At 38.7% G+C, this 22,896-nt stretch overlaps 1 protein-coding gene across 1 annotated transcript in view; it reads right to left on the reverse strand.

Annotated features, from left to right (window-relative positions):
• The window catches only part of LOC140244889 (uncharacterized), a 66,913-nt gene extending 44,924 nt beyond the window's left edge, over positions 1-21,989 (reverse strand). Inside the window, exons 1-22 of the mRNA XM_072324501.1 lie at positions 21,783-21,989; positions 21,025-21,116; positions 19,374-19,427; positions 18,625-18,743; positions 17,945-18,017; positions 16,960-17,159; positions 16,114-16,300; positions 15,366-15,472; positions 14,152-14,309; positions 12,984-13,066; positions 9,663-9,717; positions 8,572-8,729; positions 7,933-8,049; positions 7,247-7,359; positions 6,580-6,631; positions 5,707-5,882; positions 5,229-5,313; positions 3,070-3,186; positions 2,341-2,584; positions 1,659-1,813; positions 1,194-1,300; positions 609-726 (exon numbers count right to left, since the gene is read on the reverse strand). Coding sequence (XP_072180602.1) covers positions 609-726; positions 1,194-1,300; positions 1,659-1,813; positions 2,341-2,584; positions 3,070-3,186; positions 5,229-5,313; positions 5,707-5,882; positions 6,580-6,631; positions 7,247-7,359; positions 7,933-8,049; positions 8,572-8,729; positions 9,663-9,717; positions 12,984-13,066; positions 14,152-14,309; positions 15,366-15,472; positions 16,114-16,300; positions 16,960-17,159; positions 17,945-18,017; positions 18,625-18,743; positions 19,374-19,427; positions 21,025-21,116; positions 21,783-21,888 — 2,676 coding nt within the window. The 5' untranslated portion in view covers positions 21,889-21,989. The remainder of the gene's footprint in view (positions 1-608; positions 727-1,193; positions 1,301-1,658; positions 1,814-2,340; positions 2,585-3,069; positions 3,187-5,228; positions 5,314-5,706; positions 5,883-6,579; positions 6,632-7,246; positions 7,360-7,932; positions 8,050-8,571; positions 8,730-9,662; positions 9,718-12,983; positions 13,067-14,151; positions 14,310-15,365; positions 15,473-16,113; positions 16,301-16,959; positions 17,160-17,944; positions 18,018-18,624; positions 18,744-19,373; positions 19,428-21,024; positions 21,117-21,782) is intronic.
• Between the last annotated feature and the right edge of the window lie 907 nt (positions 21,990-22,896).

Below are 22,896 nucleotides of genomic sequence, written 5' to 3' on the forward strand. Positions count from 1 at the left end.
GAAGCCACAAACTGGCATGTGTATGAAACGTCTGTGGGGATTTCAGAATTCAGTATGAAACAAGTGAAGTGTGTGTGGTCACAATGTAAGGCATCATATGTCATGCCAAAAACACTTAAGTGAAAATATCAAACTGATTGATATAAGGTTGATAAAAGGGCATTAGGCACATACTTCCTTGTTTTTGTTCCCCCACCCCCCCTCTCTATCTTTTTATTTTCTACAAGTTCCTGGTATTTCTGATACTGATGTTCTGGTTTCATGCTGCAAAGACTGCGGCAAGCCTTTTTTTAACACAAATACATTTTAACAAACACACAAAACAATGTCACATTGACACAATGCATGGCATTGAAAATATTGATAGAAAATGCAAATGCTTCAATTGAATTATCAGAAGACATGATTGGAAGTCTTGCCAAATGAGACCAGCAGACATTAAAATGAGACACTGGTGTTGTGCATTAACCCTTCTTATGCCAATGAGTGTTATGTGCACAAATTTCACACACAAACCAATCGATAGTAAATTAATGTGGCATGCAAAGGCTTAAAAAAGAAAGACCCTCTCTATTGACGGATGATAAACTGAGGATGCTGGAACTTACAGGACCGGGGGTTTCCTGCACCTGTTGCTCATTGAAATCCTCTGTCGCCATGGAAACTGCATCATCTTCATCACCATCATCCGATTCTCCAGATTCTCCTTCTAACACCCAATATCTCCTGCATTTAAGAAGGGAATAATCGCATGACACGTTCCATTTCAAGCATAACATATGCCCGCTTAGGAGTTACTTTGTCAGTGGTCAGTAGCTAAGAATAGCAAACATACACACTGACTTCTCCATCACTTTTAATTCAATCAATGTACGTTTTAACTCTGGATTCCAGTGGTGAATCAAAACACATGATACTATATTCTCATATCAGAATTTGTCCTTATTTGTGATTAAAAAAACAACAACATATCTTAAATGATGTAGAATTCACTACTGGTTAAAGAAAGCAATAGGAAAATATACCTTGTGAACCATGTTTGAACACATTCCCATAAAATAGACTAGTACCGATAAGTCTACAAATTTCCTAGTTAAGCTCATTGAAGGGAAACGGTTGACATACAATGTACTTACAGCAGTTTTCATCAACACAATGTGGAGGACATAGCTTCTTTACTATCGATTTCTTACCTGGAAGTAAAGACTTCACTTGGGAGGGCGCTTCTGCTGTGCGCCACTGCTCTTATGATGTGTAGCCCTGATCGCTTCAAGACAATGCCTTGCTCTGGCTTCAGTATCTGGTTACATGGGCACACAAAATCAAATAGTCACACAAAAGCTTTCTGTGCAATGGCAGAAGAATTTTCATTCAGTCATTGACATATCAGCTTGTGCAACTTACCCGCCTTTTTGCATATTCCTTTATCTGAAGTTATTTATGACCAGATTACAATCACAAACTTTCAATCACTGAACAATGACTCTAATCTATCTGCATACGAATGATAGGAATATGGATATTAATATAAGGGAGAATTGATTTGCTTGCCTATGCCAAGTTGTTTGACAGATGCTATGTAACACTGACCCATTCAATACTGTGATTCTCTGTATGAATAAAGCATTTATATTTCTGTAATGTGCAGAATTCCTCACCCTTGTGCTTGGCCCATTGGGTTCAGGGATGGAACCATTCAGGGTGTAGTAGATGGTCATCTCTTCTTGACCTGCGGTCAAGTCGATTCGATGACCTCTCTGGACGACAGTCCCACTGTCGTTGTCCGAAGGGACAGGAGTACGAGTGACGGCATCTATCACGACAGAATACAGTGTAGCACCAACATATTATTATACACAGTTCTGGCATTTGAGGTACTGTGATGCAATATTATGTCAATGCAGTATCATATCAATACAGGGAATCAAAAGGGGACTAAATACATTTATAGTATACAGGATCAAACGGAGGAAGGAAGTTCAGCGCATTTTCAGCGCATTGGTAACAAAGTTCATGATCATAGTGTGGGCTATGCCACGAAAACAGCCAGTACTAACCTATTTCGGCTTGTAGCAGAGCTATTTGAAGAAATATATTGAAAAAAAAAATAGCTGTGGATACAAGGTTGCAAAAAGTAGGAGGATGAGCTATTAATCTTTTGCCATGAAGGTCTGTGTGAGGGTATATATGTCACTCATCATCATGTCATCACATATAATACAATTCCACCTTAATTGTAAGTGCAAGACGTTGGCAAAGGCAACTATGGCAACGACATAATACATTATTGGCTTATAAGGCGAATGGCCCACTAAAATGTGGACAAACAAGTGGACCTACCGGAATCGAGGACGTGGACCACACCCAGTTCATTCTTAGCTCCCTCTGACATGACGTGGTAGGTTCCTGCCGAGTCCCAGCAATGGGAGTAGCTACCAAGGGCCTCTGTCGGCCCGCTGGTGAAGCCTCCCTTGGAAGTGGGGATGATGGATACCGGCTGGAGGTCCACGTTGGGAGGGGTTACCAGGGAGATGTTGTGGAACTCCATGTTAGTTTCCTTCCAAGTCCACACCACTGTATGTCCCTTGGGTAGAAATTAATTTTCAATTTTACAATCAGTAAAGATACAGTCTTACCTTACTGTTTTACTATGGTCATTGACTGGTATATTACCTTTAATTACATTCACTAGTCTCTGGAAGGCGGGACTAATACATTAAGCAGTCATACGCACCTTCTTGTCATGCAAAAGGAAATGTTTATTCTTATTATTAAAAGCACCAATTTCCGATGAAGTCTGTTGGGTAATCAGTATCAATCAAATGTTGATATGAAATCATTGTTTAATGTAACTAAATAATATTCCCAGTTAGGGAGATCAAAGCAAATAGTTGGGTTTTGAAGATAACAACAAAATGTACATTCCACACATACTACACAAGAAACGAATCATCAAAAACATCATTGATTGTTGGTACAAATTGCTACTTTTACTATAGCCCCTGGCCAAATGCCCTCCTGCTTCTTTACGTGATGTCACCCAACCGATGGACGACAATGACAACTCACCTTCCTGATGTTGATGGAGTTTGGGGAAAACCCCTTCCTTGTCACTCTCACCACTGTCTCCTCCTTGGGCACACTCACAACCACGCTGCTCAAGACAGCCTTGCTGCTGTGTTCATACTGGGGACACGAAAAGACGACATCAGTCATTCAGAAATGGCTACACTATTGAACAGGATACCTACATGTACATATTGCTGTGTTCATACTGGGGACACGAAAAGACGACATCAGTCATTCAGAAATGGCTTCACTACTGAGCAGGATATCTACATGTACATGTATTAGAAAGAGTCTTATTGGTATATGAGCTACTTTATACCCTTAATGTGCTTTGTTCGCCAATTAGTCACTGGCTGGAGTGCTTTCTTCCCAGATTTGCACTGATGTCTGGAAAGTAATTGTCACTGACTACAGATTACCTAATCCCCTCAATTCTATTGTGTCGCCATGGCCTTTGTGTTAGACTGAGACACATTGCTACACTTGAGTGGGCTTCCTAACCAACAACTGGGGCAAGTTTAAATGGATTACTTTGAGTGCCTGGGCACAAAAAGGCTTAGAACACAGCTTCAGCTGGAAACCAAGCATCACCACAAGTACTGATGGGAAAAATACCAGAGTTTCTATTGTGATTTTTGAAGTGGTATCTCCAGAAACCAGGGCTTCTTAGTATTCTGCAAATGCCAGAGTCAGGAGTAGCTTTTATCAAGCTACTTTGTACATGGCCTGTGAAGTGACATACTTTTTTTTTTGTTTTTTTTTTTGTTTTTTTATGTGCATGATTGTACTGCATACACTTGTATCTCCTTTAAATTGTGTATCTACAAGACACATGCAGACAGGATCAGGTATGCATTGCTGGAAAATGCACAAATCAAAAAACAAAATGCACAATCATGGCATCCGGTCTTGAGTGGTACGCCACAAGGTACAGTGCTTGGCCCTCATCTGTTTTTACTGTATATTAATGACATCCAGAAAGAGGTCACCAGTACCACTAGGCTCTTCGCTGATGATTGTTTATTATATCGCCCAATTAAATCACCGAATGACATGAGTGATCTCCAAAAGGACCTCAATGTAATGGTCAAATGGTCTCACAGATGGGGCATGCAGTTTAATCCTACCAAATGTGAATTTATGCGTGTTACTAGACAGAGGTCTCCAGGTACAATGTAAAACATCCTACAACATCAGTGGTGTTACTCTCCAAGGAACTAAGGAGATCAAGTACCTAGGCATCAAATCCAAAACGACCTACGCTGGAATTGCCATACTCACTACTCAACCTCTAAAGCTGCGAGTGTATTGAACTTCCTCCGGCGTAATTTTCATCTTTGTTCATCCACTGTCAAGCAAAAATCATATTCTACCTTAGTAAGACCACACTTGGAATACGCTGTTGCCGCATGGGATCCTTACACTGACAAAAATATTTCATCCATCGAGAGAATCCAGAGACAAGCTGCACGTTTTGTCACCAACACCTACAGCAAGGAATCTAGCGTCACTCAACTCCTGAATTCCCTTGGATGGAAGTCACTCCAAGTAAGACGAGAAGCACATCGCCTGACTTGCTTTCACAAAATGTTGAATAATAGACTGGATATTGATTATTTATCACACACTAAACCCAAGCTTATTAGAAGTAGACGCGGACATTCTTATCAGTTTGAAGTACCATCCTCCAGACTGGAAGTCCACAGAAACTCATTTTTTCCCCCGCACAATTAAAGCATGGAATGAACTTCCTTCTTCTGTAATCACACAAACTGACTCTGCTAAATTTAAGGAGATGTTATTAAATGGAGTAATTGTTTAAACGTCCACCCTTCGGCACTTCCAGTCAAAACTCCGGTAGGAGTATTCAGGAGGACCTCAACCAAGTACCAAGTACCAAGTACCAAGTATCAAATCAACTAAAATTGTGCATACTGTCTGTTGTATTTCCTCAGTCTTAAACTGGTGGAATTGTTGGGAATCTCAGTATATGTTTGCTTGTGAAATTTCAAAGGTGGTGCATAATGATCTGTAAGCAACTGCACATGAAAGTCTACAAAATCACATCGTACAGGCTGCATCTTACACAACCATAACATAATATGCCATGGAGATCGTATTGTTTCTGGCAATCAGCGAAAGGGTCACTATTATCTCACCATAAACTTTTCAGTTTTGTTCGAGAATGCTTTGCTATAGTAGTGGAAGACACCAGGATTGGTAAACTGTAAGGCACAACATCTCCTGCAGAAAAACAAAAAGAAAAAGGAACGAAGGTACACACATTTATAATTAGTTAAATGTGACGCACAACAGAAATCATTTTTTTTTCCTCTGTAACAAGGAACCCTTCCCTTTCCATTTTTTCTTTCTAGAAAACAATCATCTGATCAGCTTTATTAATCAATTTCAAACTGGTCATCTTCGTAGATGTTGAATAGACAAACAGAGAAATTGAGAAAAAACAACAGCAACAACAAACAAACAGACAAACAAAGAAACATTCTGAGCAGTGCTATGATGGCTCATATGTATCCACAACAATTTGATAATTTTTACAACTTCAACATTGTACAGTATTTACTTTGTACTGCATATGACAAAATAAACAGTTTTCTTAGTCCCAATATTGCTCACCTTGGAGAGACGGAATCCTGAGTGTATTTCTGGAGTTCAAAGACCTCCTGGGTGCTGGTCACTGCGATCAGTTTGTGCTTGCGTAGCACCGGCCATACCCAAGCCACACAGTCACCACTCTTGACTGTCACAGGGTCAGGGGTCAAGGAATTCTTTGAGGCAATGACCTGATGCACCTGTGATTGTTGTAGAACAAGAGAGCGTGTGGTAGGATGTACTTTCAAATCCTTTACAATTTATGAAGACAGCATTGTAGACACCATCATTCTGTGTGAAGATGCTTATTTACCTCACCACTAGGATACCTTTTTGACTAAACATTAAAGATATTGCCGGGATTTTAGAAAAAAAACCCCACAAACAAACAAACCCTGTTATCTCATCAAATGAATCTCCAATTCCACGGAAAGCTGTGTTTGGCCATAAGACATTGATAATACAGTATTGAAGGTCCCCTCAAGAATTCACTTTGGAAAATAGAATCATAATATAATGAGGCACATTCACAAAGGTGGTTTAATTCAAATCCAAAGTTGAAATTTGGTCCCTGAACTATTACAGACATTGGCAAAATAGGCAACCTTGCCCACACGTTTGTGTCAGCATGCATTCATTAGTGAATGGATGTCTGGTAGCATACATGATGTGTCATGCACATCAATACAGTCTAAATCTTCATAATCTATGGACTAGATTTAAGTATATTTTGTGAATTTCAGCTAAAAAGCAGTCTACACGAGCATGCAAAAGGATGATCATTGACACAGTATATCAGGTACAGTTATCCCAGATATCATGGAATTAAATTTATACATACAAATTAGACAGGTCATATTGTGAGCGATAAGTGCATATAACACCACTTTCACCAACCTTTGGTGTTGGAACAGTCATGATGGCTCCATATAACTTTGGCAGACCAGCACTGGTAAACAAACAAACAAACAATCATACATGACATGATTGATACAAAAATGAAACTCTTCCCATATACAGAGCAGGAGCATTAAAGAGGTTTACTTTAATCATTTCAGGTTTTCATGAAAATTGTTGAATATATATATTAAACACACCTCATTTTATGAAGTTGGATTAAAGCCTTAATGTATATGCCTCTGATTCTGTTGAAAGTTCAGTTGATTTTACTCATGAATTCTTATGTCAGTAAGACTGACCTATAATTTTTCAAGAAAGTGTAATATAAGATTAAACTGAATATAAAAAGAAAAAGCAAATACATTTTGAGTTATACACACACAAAAGCTCAATAAAAGACCAGTACAAATGCATGTTATCTATTACATACAAAAAGAAAAAAAAATAATACATGGATATTCTCAATATGATGGAAGAAACGTTAATCATCTAATGTCTCAGTATCTACCTACTCTGCTGGTCCTGTTCTAGTGGAAAATTTGTAAGATGAAATCTGTCTTGGCACTTCCTACAGAGACAAGTTATTAAACTCTAAAATGCAATCCACATTGGCAGCTTTTTGGAAACCTGTTTCAGCCTTACATGAATTTGAACATTTTCTTACCTGTGAAAGTAAACGACGCCCTCTTTGTCAAAGCAGGTATAGAAGGCTCCTGGGCCATCAATTGGAGGGCCACTGCAGAACCCAGAAGGTATTGACTCTCCCTCTCGAGAAACCTATCATAAATAAAAATGCAAATGCTGTGTTAAAACCTGAACTACATGTGTGTCTATTGGGGAAAAACATGTTTGGCCAACAGAACATACATACATGTATACACTGTGCTATTTTCAATGAGAAAAGGCTTTAAGTGTGTGGTTTGGGGTCTTCACATCTATGTAAAATAGCTTTTCTCCACTATCCAACTCTCAAATTGTGAATTTCTTCTTCCTAGGAGCAGCAAATGATACAATCCAATCTCGTCTAGAAAGGCTCATCTTGCATTAAGGTCTGTGCATTTTTTCAAATGCTTTATCATATCTATTCCATGATACATTAACTTATCTTTCCTATCTCCCCCACCCCCAAGCAAGTAATATCATCAGCAAAAATGAACGACCTGTCTATGCATGAGTGTCTCTTTGTAACCTGATCAGCAATTATTCTAGTGCACAGAGAAATGCCTTCCTGCGAGTAGGAGACAATAAACCTCATGTAGTACAGAGACCACCAAGAGTGAGGTGAAACACATGTGATGCAGTGCGTGAGAATTTTGCTTGGGATGGCCCCGGGTGTCAAAAGAGGCTTACCTGAACCACATTATGCTGACCATGCACTCTGTCCCACGTCCACCACACATGGTCACCAGGATGGACAGTGAGGAGGTGGGGCTCATAGCCAGTCTTGGTGATGTTGATGACATGATGCTGGGATATAAAGACATCACAACATGGAAGCATCAACTATGATTCAATGGTCAAGGCTGTGACTTGGTCCAAAATTCAATTTAATCACCAAAATGCATTAATGATAAATAATTGGTAATTATGAAAACTGAAAACACAATGTAATGGAGTAGTAGTGAAGTTTGCTACTCAGAAGTACCAGTACTCATAAGAACTTGGAAAGTACACAGAAATATCTCAAGAACCAGAGGTTTACATCTTTTAAAATACACATCAATATTGAAAGCACAAGAAATATACATTTTAAATCCATGTAGAAAGCTACAGAGAAACACAATATATGAAATATAAGTTTCTTTTGATAGTTGATAAGTTTTTTTTTTGATAGGAAAGATTTGTGGTTCTAAGAAATATACAGGTGATTCTTTGAATGTGGGATGTATTAGTAGAATCCATATCTAAAATAAAGCCCTCCTTAAATTGTAGGATATCATAAGAATCTGTTATTTTTATCAAAAACATGCAATAACATTCTGCACACACCTTGACAGCTGCATTCACAATGATGGAGCAGCAACCCATGGAGGTGGGTGTGTCCGCCACCCTGAAGTGGTACACGCCCATCGAGCCCAGCTGGGTGGTTGCCATGCCAAGTCTGGTCAGCTGAAGAGCATGTTCCTCATCAAGGAAGTCACATTTGTCTGTAAAGAGGAGCGGGGGAAGAGGAGGGACATACAAGGTGATACCAGGGCCCCGTTTCATAAAACTTGCTATCAATACCAAGTTATGATAGTTGTTATAAGCTACTGAAATCCTTGCACCTGATTGGCTGCGAGCATATTTGTCATCAAAATGTGGCAGTTGTTACTGATAACAAGTTTTATGAAACGGAACCCAGATGATCTATGATTCTATGTTTTTTTCTGAGCATGCCACACAACAAAAGCCTGCAATTTACATTCACAAAGCTGTGTGTGGTGTCACGTACAGAAAGGCGATGCAGATTCAAAAGAATACAAACTAATATGACTCTCTCAGCACAAGCTGTTCACACATCTTTAGTCTTCAAGTGCTTAATATGCATGAACACAGTCCTTACTTGAAGATAAGAATTGGAAGATATCTTCAGGGCTAGAAAAACTCATGATATATTCAGGTGCATATTGTTATTGCCTATGCTTTGAAATTTTAAACTCTTTACTACTATACAAGTACAATCCAAACGAGAAATACTAAGTACTGACAAAAAGGAACAGTAAATCAAACTCAGACATAAAAAGGCACAATGAATATTTTTCACAGGACCATTTCTTCACTCTACAGAAATGGGTAATCTTAAAGGCTAGGTACATACTACATAAATTGCAATGTCTCACGTATCAATGGCACTTGATTGGTGGAACAAGAATAAAGCATTTACGGTGCCTTCATTTTAAGATATCTACAGCGGTGGTGTAGTACAGTAAAACAGCTGCTCACATGACGACTTGAACATTTGGCAAAGATTTTGCAGTCACAGAGATATTGTATTCTTTTTAGTATCTGCTCCTCTGAGGGACAAACAATGATTGAGATGGCCAAAATATTTCTCGACATGAAAGTTAATAAATGCACATTATTCTGCAAAGACTTACTTGAACAGTCATCTGACACATTCCCCTTGGATGATCCCACAACACAATTCTCCACCTGTTGAGAATGGCAAATGATATATGTAAAAGGAGTATTCTCTTTTCCTTTTTTTTTTTCCTAGCAGAGTTATGTCATTGGCAATGCTAATCGGAATCCTCCAGCAATATAGCACCCACAGAACCAGTACTTTCTGTTGTAACATGCCATGTACAAACAAAACATAAAAACTATAAAACCGTCAACAGCATCTACTGGTGAAAAAAAAAATGACACACAAACAAATTGATATGCTGTGTTTATCCTCACAGAAATACTAGTAGGCTTCTTTGAACAGTTATGGGTCTCAAAATGAACTGTACTATAAACATAATGTACAGTATTAACAGTGATATGTACGCAACATTGCACAACTGTAGAGCCATCATAAACCTCCTTGTGTATCATACAGATATTGGACTAGGCTATATTTTGACAAGGAAAATACTGTTGTAACACATTGCAACTTTTACATTAATGCCACATTTAGAAAAAAGAATAATGTTCATGCAAAACTACATGGCATTAAGATATCATGACATCTTAATCAATCAATTTGTCAAAACTTTTGACAAATGTGACCCGCGACAACGGTTTCAGGCAAAAGTCGCAATAGCAAATTTCCTCCTAGGCGGGGTACAAAGATCTTTACCATTATTTTTGTCGATTTGGGTTTTTTGCAGAAATCGAATCTTTGATATGTTTTCTACATCTACACTAAATTTCGTAGCATATGACTACGTTTTTCCTATCGAAAATGGAATTTTAAGCACCCTATGTTGGATCGCACTTGTCAGTTTCGAGCTTCTTTCGAACGCCGCGCCAATATCCCCAGCGTTGCTACGGCGCAAGGTCTCGCATGCGATTGGCTGGTGCGTCACGCACATTTACATAATTCGGCTTTCGGAGACACCAGTTGCAGCGTTTGGGGAATGCTTTGTCCACGCGTGCATGTGATTACATGCTCCGTTGTTCTTGCTATAGTGGTTTATACGCTGTAGTGCGTGCTCTTCGTTTGCCTTTCTATCCAAACTATTCTACCGCAAAGTTCGACAACGGAAGTGAAACAAATATCATGTACGTAATCGTGTGAAAAGAAAAACAAGGAAAAGTAGAAATTACGCGGTGCGTAAAATATGTCCCCGCCGGAAGTAGCATTTAGTAGCAAAATGTACAATATAGGTAAAAAGATCAAGGTCAAAGGTGAAAGAAGTCAAGGGTCAAAATTCTATGTAGAAGTTTTGAAGCCCTCACCTAGTGCCATCACATAAAGCAAACGGAATCGAAATCGGGTTAGAAATGACGAAGGAGTAGCATTTTGTAGCCAATGTACAATATAGGTAAAAAAATCAAGGTCAAAGGTCAAAGAAGTCAAAGGTCAAAATTCTGTGTAGAAGTTTTGAAGCCCTCACCTAGTGCCATCACATAAAGCAAACGGAATCGAAATCGGGTTAGAAATGGCGAAGGAGTAGCATTTGGTAGCAAAATGTACAATACAGGTCAAAAATCAAGGTCAAAGGTCAAAGAAGTCAAAGGTCAAAATTCTGTGTAGAAGTTTTGAAGCCCTCACCTAGTGCCATCACTTAAAGCAAACGGAATCGAAATCGGGTTAGAAATGGCGAAGGAGTAGCATTTGGTAGCAAAAAAGTACAATATAGGTAAAAAATCAAGGTCAAAGGTCAAAGAAGTCAAAGGTCAAAATTCCGTGTAGAAGTTTTGAAGCCCTCACCTAGTGCCATCACATGAAGCAAACGGAATTGAAATCGGGTTACAAATGGCGAAGGAGTAGCATTTTGTAGCAAAAAAGTACAATATAGGTCAAAAATCAAGGTCAAAGGTCAAAGAAGTCAAAGGTCAAAATTCTGTGTAGAAGTTTTGAAGCCCTCACCTAGTGCCATCATATAAAGCAAACGGAATCGAAATCGGGTTACAAATGGCGAAGGAGTAGCATTTTGAAGCAAAATGTACAATATAGGTCAAAGGTCAAGGTCAAAGGTCACAACTGAAATTCTGTATAGAAGTTTCAAAGCTCCTATGTAGTGCTATCATATAAAGCAAACAGAATCAAAATCGGGTTAGAAATGGCGAAGGAGTAGCATTTTGAACATTTTGATCACACACGGACGCACGGACACACGGACGCACGGACGGACACACGGACGGACACACGGACACACACACGTACGGAGCCCGTTTCATAGTCCCCTGCTCGAACTCGTTCGGCGGGGACAAAAAACAACCAATAGTCTACTTGTACATGTAGTAAAAATTATGACAGCAGACTGACTCATAGATGAGAGGAAAGGAGAGGTCACATGAAACCAGTTATATCCAAATACTACACATCAAGATCGCACGAAACTAACGAGTTGTGTTTGTTTGTTTGTTTTGATATAATTAACACCACCAAACAAGGCAACATACTATGCACGGCTTGTAAAAGCAAAACAAACAGGAAGCGTGACCTTTGCCAGCACTGTCATTTATCTGTCTTCAAAAGGGTCGGCAATGATAAAATCAAATCAACAACAATGAAAACGCGATTTGTAAATGTGTGGATGCGCCACCCGCTCCTGTTACATGCGCATGGTCATGGCGTGTGGATGCCATTGCGTAATGCGTGCACCATACACATACACACCATACGTGCAATTATCGTATCCGCCATCTTGAAAGACGTAATGGTAAAACAAACCCGAGCGAACCGCATTGTTTTTTGGCTCCATACGCTGAGCTGCTAGGAAGGATGCCCGGGAAATTTGACTCTCTCAGTGAGCCAATCAGAAGGCGATGTGGTTGCTAGAGGCGAAGCTTAACATCGATTGGCACCACTGTACGGATGGGTGATTCTCACCTCGCATCGCCGCTCGGAGATTGTCTTTGAGAAAGATGTGAATCTTCAAAGCCCGTTTTCTCGCAATTTTGTCAGGCTAACAACTTAACAAGTGCATTTTACTTCGCTTTCCATGCCCACTTATGGTGCCGAAGAATGCAAGTGTCTTATATCAATGCAAAGCTTAGGAAATGGGCAATGTGATTCAGTGAAAAAATGAATTTTCAAAATGCCCGACTTTTGCCTGAAACTGTTGTCGCCGGTCACAAATTGAGTGATTTGGTTTACTGATTAAAGTGATGACAAAAAAAAAATCAACAACAAAAACAACTTATGATTAGCATAGGTGTGTTGCAATCAAGAACATTAAAAACTACATGGCAACATACATTACATGCTAGGTTTATAAAATTGCCATGCAGTATGGTGGCTGTAAAAGCAAGAGGCATCTCACCTGCATGATGGAGAAACTCTGCTGGATCTGGCTTGCGTCCCAGGTCCACACGATTTTGTCCCCAGCACTGATCACTGACAGATCTAGTGGACAAATGATCAAGTTCAAGAACATGGTTGCAGGTCTAGATAGGCTTTCAGTTGTCTCCTGTATGTTTTAATTGTTACATTATACTTAATCCTGTCAGTGTGGCTCAAATGAGCAAGTTGCATGTCAGTTTCATGGTTTCGGGAACATCCTTGTACAAGTCAGAGAAAATGACTGAAAAAAACAAACAAACACACACATATTACGATTGAAGTAATGGTTAATATTTTCGAAGGCTAAGTTTTCTGAACCTGCCATGCAAACAATGCTTCTAAATAATATCCTGTAATGATAAATAATGAGGCTGCTGTCCAAATAACAATTTATTTTTTCTATTATCTCATAAGTTTTCAATATTTTGCTTGCTCGAATGGCAATACTTTTGTGAAACTTTCCCGATATAACCCAAATATCTATTTCATCAATAGACATTGCTCATCATACTGCATCTTCTTCTGTGTAAGCTTCAATATTTTCTCCTCTAGGGCTTATATTCTCCCTATGCTATGAAGCAAAGAAAGATTTTCCTGCCCTCCCTACAGACTCAACAGCTCTTCACTGAGATGCAGGCGGCATGATTTGCATTTTGCTACTAGTCTTATCTGCTACAGAGGATAATGAAAATACAAGCCAGCTGAAAATTTTACCATTTTTCTCTTTTTAGAAGTCAGAACAGCACATTGTAGGTATGAGTGAATGAATTTCATGACTGCACATGTACCATACAAACAAACAAACAAACAAACAAAAAAGCTCCTATTATCTAAAATATGAGAATACAACACATAGATATGGGCTTGCTTATCACATAGAGTGTGTTAAGGTCATGCTATTTCAAACTTTGATGACATGTGGATTCATCTGGGCACCATTTCATAAATTCCGTTATAGCCATTTTAAATTGCAATAATTGTACAAGCTTTGACAGATCAAGCAAAAACCAATCACATTTGAGTATTCCACACATTAACACAGTAACTGTTATCGATAGCAAGTTGCAATTATCACAAACACTTTCATAAAACAGGCACCACGTGTAAGGAGAACTTCAACCTGGTGCCTGGCCTTCTTCATCACTTACCCGGGTAGAAGCCATCAGCCGTGACTTCAATGGGGTGACACTTTGGCTTGGGTTTGACGACAACCACTCCCAGGTACTCCCTCACATCTTCATAGTTGTTGTCACAGTAGTAGAAAACGCCCGGCTTGTCAAAGACGTGGGACAGCATTCCCCTACGACTATGGAGTCAATGAAGTAGAATTACGAAAGACTGTAAGACAAGACTGTAAGACAAGACCGCAGTCTCAATGACATCCTACAAGAGTAGGATGAATCGTGCAACAAAACTTCTAAAAGGGAAGACTGCAATGACACCAGTGACTAATTTGAAGGGATGGTACAGTATTGGTGGAGATGAGAATTGGTCTTTTAACTTTTTGCGAGATACTAAGAAAACAATTATGATATAGTACAGAGCATACCATTTAAGAGGAATTCAAAGTTTATTTGTTGAAAATCGGGTTTGGGTTGACTGAAACATCCACAAACAAAGTACATGTAAAACAAAGCGATCGTAATAAAGTGTGGGTCCCATACTTTATTAGAATCGCTCTTTTTTGGATATCTCAGCCACTTCAAAACAAATTTTCATAAAATAAATGTTGAATTCCTCATAGAATTACATGCTCTTTCATATTCTATAAAAGGTTTCTCATTATCTCACCAAAAATTTTAGAAACCTGAAATTAGGTCTCAACCAAAACTATATGATCCCTTTAATGGAGAAATAGAAAAGGTACAGGCCGCTTGATAGCAATTACAACATTTTTTATGACACAATGACCATGCCATTTCATCTTACTTCGGGATCCTTTATCTAAAATAGAGATAGAACTATCATTCTGACACTCCAAGCAGTTATTGTGCAAACAAATTGCTATTTGAGCAGATACATTGTACCTACACTGCATGAAAGGTTGTGATGAAGTTTAGGTACAGACAGACATATTGATATAGATTTGGTGCAGTCTTCCCTTTCATTACTACACGCTACATGTGTACTCTGATACAAGAAGTGTGATCAATTTGATGTTTAAATTGTCAAATCTTGTTGCTTTTTTTACAAACTGGTGTTCAGTTACAAATTGGGATACTGGCAGTCAATCATTCCTGATAGTTTGAAATGCAAAACTATGATGTAGTTTCAGTACATTAGCAAACATACATTTTCAAACCAGATTTGCAGAACGATTCCAACAAACATTCATGCTCACGTAGCTGGTCAAACTACTAACCTTGGAGGTCCACTGACGAATCCACCCCTGACAACTCTGGGGAAAGGATTGGACACATCGTGACCTGAAGGCAGCTCTACCTGTATGATCTTGTGCTTTTTGAGACACTGTGAACAGACCAAATACATAAGGTATACACACATGAAACAGATATCAAGTATATATATATATATATATATATATATATATATATATATATCTTCTTTTCTTTCTTTTTTTTTTTTTTTGTAGGAAAGGGTGGGGGTTAACTTCTGTGTGTGATCATGCTACCTAGAAAAACAAACAACTGCACTTGTTCCCAAACTTTTTTCTTAGATCAATAGTCAGGGTATGTAAACAAAGATAACACAGGGGGAAAATGTCGAATTTCCAGGATAAAATTGTGTTGTATCACTTTCAAGGATGATGGAGCTAGTTAAACTTGTGAAGTTACTAAGCAAGAGTCAAGCAAGATGTATCAGGTAAAAGACAAGAAATACAACTCTTGTCATTTACAGTGATGCATGAAAAAGTGAACACTGTGTGACCAGTGGAAATACAATGAAATGAACTCCTAGCACCAAGCATCTTTAAAGAAAAAAAAATTTCGTCACAACCATGACATTTAAAAATGAAATACAGCTTCCACATGACAGGCATGGCATTGCATCACATTCAAACAGTGATGCATCGTATAACTAAGAAGAAGAGCTCCCCAATGGCTTTGTGCATTGACCCCTCAACAGACAAACTTCAGATCTGGGCGTACCTGAAATCTGTCCCATGACCACCACACCCGCTCCCCCTCCTGGATGGTGAGGAGGCGGGGATTGAATCTGACGTCGGTCACATCAATCCAGTGCTGCCTCTGTCCAGACTCCACCTCCACCACGCACAGGTGGTTCCTGGCTTCTCCCTCCTCAGCCTCGGTGAGGAAGTAGAATATCCCAGGCTCCCTGTCCATGCAAAAAACAAGAGAAGCTGAATGATTCCACAGGTCTACCTATTTGGCATCCCAGTGATCTAGTGTGAGTAGCAAAAATTTACGATCTTATTCTATCTTCACATGTATAGGGTGTACTTGTAGGTCTGTGTTGTCTATGAGTATTATTATTTTCTTGGGCTGCCTATCCGATTTCAAACTAATCTACTCACTACCATCAATTTTGAATGTACTCTACAGATGATTCCATCTTTTGAATGCCATCAGTGAAACAAATTTGAGGGAAATTAAAATTACATCAAGAAATTATAATATACAGTCAACAAGCAATGTGTCCTATGGGCTTGTCAAAACCACATGTGAAGCCAAACAATTTGTGAGACTTATGTGGACATCTCTACGTTTTGTTTGGTTCAGAAAATATTAAAAATGTTGCTGTCTCTCTCTTTCTCTAAAGACAAACAAACAAACAAACAAACAAAACATTCTCACCTTTATATTGCTAGAGACATTTCATAAACACTGCCTAGAACATCAGTCACATATATCTCCCGTTTCAATACCATGGCACAAAGTCGAGAAGATATCTGGGAAATCTGTTGCTGTATTTCACTGAATTCATCTATCCCACACTTTCTTACAAAATATGATTTCTCAAATGATCAGACTCACCTAAACTCATGCTTGTACCAGCCTGACTGGGAGGGGGTGAAGCTGCCCGTGTCTGTCCGCACCCAACCAAAGTGCTTCGGACAGAGCTTGACCTCTGTGATGGTGTGGGGTCGGTCTGGGGTTGGGGAGGACCACTGGAACCTGATGATCGTCCCCTCGCGGATGTGAATCTCTGGTTCCACAAAGCCACACTCCTTGATCTACCATAGAGAGATACATACAAGCGAAAGGTAAAGGGTTAGCAGTCTTGAATATCAACATTTACAATATAAAAAAATAATAACTTTTTTTAAACCCTTTGTCACATAAACATTTGTTATGTTCAATCCGTGTCACAGCAAATGTGAAAAGCAGGTATAATATCAATATCTAGGACTACCATAAACAAACAAACACACAAAAAAATAGTTACATAATCAAATAAATAAACATTAATTCTGAGAATGATTGAAGAATTTTCTTTCAGCCTAGTGGCCATTTCTCATTCAGTTTGTAATGGTTCTTGTTGCACACATGTATTATTACAATGTGCATTACACACCTCTTGAATAGTATACGTGCCATGAATTGGGTTTACTCTCTGCTGACTTTGTTACAGGCGTTTGCAATATGAAGTGGGTATGCCATGAGATGTGTTTTACTCCACTCAAGTATACATAGCACCATTTGTCTGAAGAGCTCACAGTAAATCCCATCAAAATACCGGTTTCATAGAAATGGGCATTTATATCTTGGGTGCAAATAGATTCTTTCCAATTAATACAAAAAAGAAAATGATGAAAATGCAAATAAGCCATGATGCAGAAAACTTACATCAGTTGGGGAGATCATGCAATGTGAGATACAGGCTTCTACCAACCTTGGTAGAAGCCTTAATCTTACATTGTATGCAAATAAGATATCTTGGATGGAGTTAACATGTAGCACAACTCCAACTGCACTTATACAAGAAGAATTAGGACCTACACTGTATAATGATACAGACCTCAACCTTCTTTATTGGCCTGGGGTCGACAGTGAGTTTGAAGGCAGAAGATGCCTGGTTGCCATAGCTATCACTGCAGAGAGAAAAACGACAGGAAAAACAAACAATATCACCAACAGAAAATCAACAAACCAAACAACTTAATGTAAGTTATCAAAATACTGTAAAAATGGATATTTTCACGCGACTAATTTTTCGCACACAGCCGGGTAAGAAGAGTTTTACATTTCTAAATCTGCGGAATCAAGACCTCAACTACTGGAACATATGGCAAGCAAAAATATTTGCATGCTTTTATTTTTGCATTAGTTTCTGGTTGCGCGAAAATTTCAACACTGTGAAAATTTCCACTTTAACAGTAGCCGTTTATTCAAGGGACTGATAATAATTTACTATATTGAATATGGAGAGTGATATCGAGGATGTAATCTTGTCATTTCCACAAGGAAATGCAAGGAAATGATTCACTCTTTGGGCAATCATCAATCACATGAGCTTAAAACACCGTACACATGCTGGTATGGTCTTTACTACTGGCTCTGAGGAAGCCATTTGACTCTACATCTGTTTGAGACACTTTCAATGCTTTGCAGATGATGGCTACACTTTGACACTCTTCCTGCTGTTGGTATAAAATGATGCCTTGGTAATATCACATTTTATCTGATTCAACACCTTACCTGATGAAAGAGTAGACACCCGAGTAAGAGAAACGAACTTTGAAGCTGCCACTGCCTGTTGGCTCTCCACTGAAGAACCCGCCGTTGACAGGCAAGACTTTCCCATCATCGACGACCACCTACAGAGATGGGACAGGGTAAAGTGAGAATAGGTCTTACTTGCCATATTCAGGTTATATGTGTAGCTGACATAAAAAAGGAGAGAGTCAGTAGCCATGTAATGGCAAAGTCGTAAAGTTCTGTAATGTGTCATGGCTGGGTGGTTCACAGAGATACGACAGTCTCAAATGGAATTCATGTGATCATAAGGGATATTGCAATGACAAAGTTCCCTCTAAACTCAATATGCCAACATACATTACACTGAATAACTCAATAACAAATTCTGGAAATGATTTTGTCCTTGACATCCTTTGCCAAGACAGCGGCACTCAGGATAAACACTATCAGTGTAGACAAACATGACAATCATACATCACAGTTTATCCTTACCTGGCTAAAAAGAGTTGTATAATGATATATCTTTTAACAAGGTGATATATTGTAAGATACAATAAAGTATTACATCAAATTTATCAAATATATGGTAACTTGGGAAAGACTGATTCAAACGAGAAAGCATGAAACACATATGGATAGGAAACTTTCAGATACATACAACTTCATTCTTCACACAAGAAGAATACATACACAAATACGCAAATGCAAAGATATTGATCAATAGAAGTTGTAGGGAAAAACAAGAGTACCTGTCTGATATTGTGTCCCGCTCCTTTTCCAACACCCCAATGAAACAGGACCTCCTGTCATGACATACAGAGAACATGAGCACAATCATCAACCAAAGAAACTTCTTTTTTTTTCCTTTTTCTTTTTTGTTAAATGAATGCTTGCTGCGGGTATCCTGTAGGAAGAGCTGATTTTTCTGGCTTTTTTCACTGTCTGCATTCAATGCTCTTTGTAAATCTCTAAACAGATGGTGCTCTAAATGAAAACAGCAAGTTACATTCACAAGGTAGTAAGAAAATTGATTATGAAGAATACTTATGCACAAGAGAATTCTGCAACATATCATTCGCAAGACATTTATATAAAAAGGTTTGACATTTTGCCTTCAATTCTGAGCAGACAATAATCATATCTTTGTTGCTCTTCCAAGAAAACTGCTATTTGCCCAGCAATTGGAATGCCATATCTTTTCGAATAAAACACATGGAATTACAGTAACAAAAAATAAAATTTGTGTAGTCTATACAATTTGAAATCATGGTGGGCACTGTGTCTTCCTCAGTCACTGAATAGCATGTGAAACTTTGTTTCCAAGTTGGAAACATAAAATCAGACTTCAAAGAAGAATCCAATATTTGCACTATTACAATTTGGAGAGGCACTTGAAAATCTCTTTCCAGCTACAGTAATCTCGGTTGTGATTGTCATCTTTGTTTGCTATGTGCTCTCGCGAAATGCAATCAGACCAACAATAGCAAGCACACAAACAATACTGGTTTCCACGGAGACCCTCTGTGTATATATTCAATTGTGATTCCTTTATAGCATCAAGTCCCCATTTATTTCTCATCTCTTGAACATGGTGGGAATTATCTCAACAGGGCCTTTGCAATGAGAAGTTACACTCAGCTAGACAGATAGAAGATACATGTCTACCACAAAGTAATTTTGAGCAATACATATTGCACAATTCATGAGAAATATCATTTCCTTCATGAATACATACAGGAGCACAAGTCTCACTGGTAGATGCCAGTATCTCACTGCAAGAGAATGATGAATAAGATATTGATAATGATGAAGACAACAAAGTTTATGCTAATTAATACTTTCTAATGAGAGCAAAACTCTCTCATTACAGGAAGCTTGCCCTCTCCTTCCAACATTTACACTGCGTTATTCACTATATCCACTGCCTGTGAAAACTGCAACACCAGACTGAGTGTAGATGACAGCTCTAGTGTCAGAGTTTACATCACCATACTATTCACTTCAGCATGGAAGTAGCCCAGTGCTTAATAAATCTTTTATGGAGGTGTTGAAGAATGTGAGGGTTTGGTGTGATATTCTCAAGTCATCTGAGGCTAACCTTTTGTTTGACAACACTTTAAGATATTCTATATATATGTACCATGAATAAACAGATTTTACAGTATGCTTCAAATTATTGTTTTTTTAGTTGATGAGCCCATGCTGCTGCTGACGATAATGATGATGATATGATGATGATGATGACAATAATAATAATAATAATAATAATAATAATAATAATAATAATAATAATAATAATAATATGAAGAAGAAGAAGAAGAAGAAAAAGAAGAAGAAGAAGAAGGAGAAGAAGAAGATAGAAAATAATAACGATAGGGTCAATAACCAAGTACACTTCACCTCTCCTTCATCCACACAGAGTTCCGATGGGGAAAATCCCAGCTTCGTCAGACCAACTTGAGCAGCTTTCTTGGCTCTATGCCTCCTGGAACCTGGGGTTCATATAAAAAGCATAAAACATTTTGTTGTTGTTGTTGTTGTTGTAAATGCACCCAGCCAATCCAGCAACATGAGTAGGTTCAATAATCTCACAAGTATCCCTATCTTTAAAAAAATATAAGAAAATGAAAGCATAAACTTCATCCAAAGACATCACATCACAATGCCCTGCAAGCTCGACAACACCACAGCCAAAGAGGCTAGCCTCACTTTCAGGATACTGTAAAAGTGGAAATTTTCATGATGTTGATATTTTCGCGCTTTTCGTGGAACCAGAAACTATTGCAAAAATAAAAGCACGCAAATATTTTTGCCTGCCATATATTCCCGTACTTACTGTCTTGATTTCGCGGAATTAAAAACATGCAAAACTCTTCTTACCTGGTACCGGGTCAAGCGCGAAAAATTAGTCGCACGAAAATATTCTCTTTTACAGTACTGTTTAAACATTGCACTCCCTTGCTTAACACAGGGTATATTTGTACATCAGCCTCTCCTGTGGTGATCTGGACTGGAGTAGGCCTACTGTAGGTTAAAGATGGGCTTGATGGAACCCAAGTGCTGGCATAAGGACTAACAATTAAATTGCACCTATATATATACCATAGATATACTCATTCTACTTGCATCAATATGTGCCAATGCTACAGTGCTTGTACCTCTCCGACGACGTGCCCCATCTCTTGGCGATGAACTTTGAACTGTCGTTGGGGATGATCCATGATCCCCTGCCTCCTCGCCTTCTCTGGATGCTCCTGATCCCATTGGTTTTCAAAACGATGTCTCTTTAATGGTGGCAAAGCAGGATTACAAATGCATGTGGCCGGCCCCTCCTAGCCATGTTACATCTTGGAATATTGAAGATCTCTGCATGCAGCGGGAGCAAATCACTCTAAATTAAGCCACCTGCGAAGGAATTTTCAGTGATAGATCGAAGTTAGGCCTAACGTTACACCTGTATATCTTAGCAAAGACTTCCTCCTATCTAGCTTCTTTGTACAAGAATTAATTTGAACTAAGTGGTGTTTTGGTTTGTGTTTTCTTTTAATTCTTTTCCTTTTCTTTTCTTTTCCTTTTTTTTTTTTGTCTCCAAAATGTTCATAATCATAATGTCGTGCCTGTCATTAGAGTCAAATTGGTTGGTGTTCTTTGTGAATTTGCTGTCTTGTCAGAGCTGCTTGTTCTTGTTGTAAAGGCCAAAGGTAAATACAAATTGTCTACAATGAAATAAACTAATGCTTAAAAGAACGAAGGAAGAATTGAAGCATCAGCTTTGCCGGCTGTTCATCAGTAGACATCTAATTAACAGTTAGATCTAGACACTATTAAAAATCTACAAGGTTTCGGCGGCGCGGTGTGGGTACCTAGTGCAGTGGCAGTGGTGCATTCAAGCATTGAAAACCACACACGCATTCACGCATTGACAGATCGTTCAGCTCCGAACCTCTGTACTCACCGCAGACTTGCCGACTTTTCATTTATAGAGTAATCATCACAAGATTTCACTCGCACTCTAGCATTTCACCGTATTTTGAGAGATGAGTTCCTGTCGCCGAAAGGAACCTTGGAACTCATGAAGTTGTCATTATGCATATCACTACATCGAACACGCACTTCACGAACGGAATTAGTTTACAAACATAATCACCTGATAACATATCACTTACGATATTTTGCCCGATAAGATGTCCGTAGTATAGTAAACAGCAGTGCATGCATGCAGTGAATGCTATACCTGTATTGTTGTTACGCGATGCTACGATACGTACATAT

The sequence above is a fragment of the Diadema setosum genome, chromosome 2 (assembly GCF_964275005.1).
Source record: "Diadema setosum chromosome 2, eeDiaSeto1, whole genome shotgun sequence".
Taxonomy (NCBI): domain Eukaryota; kingdom Metazoa; phylum Echinodermata; class Echinoidea; order Diadematoida; family Diadematidae; genus Diadema; species Diadema setosum.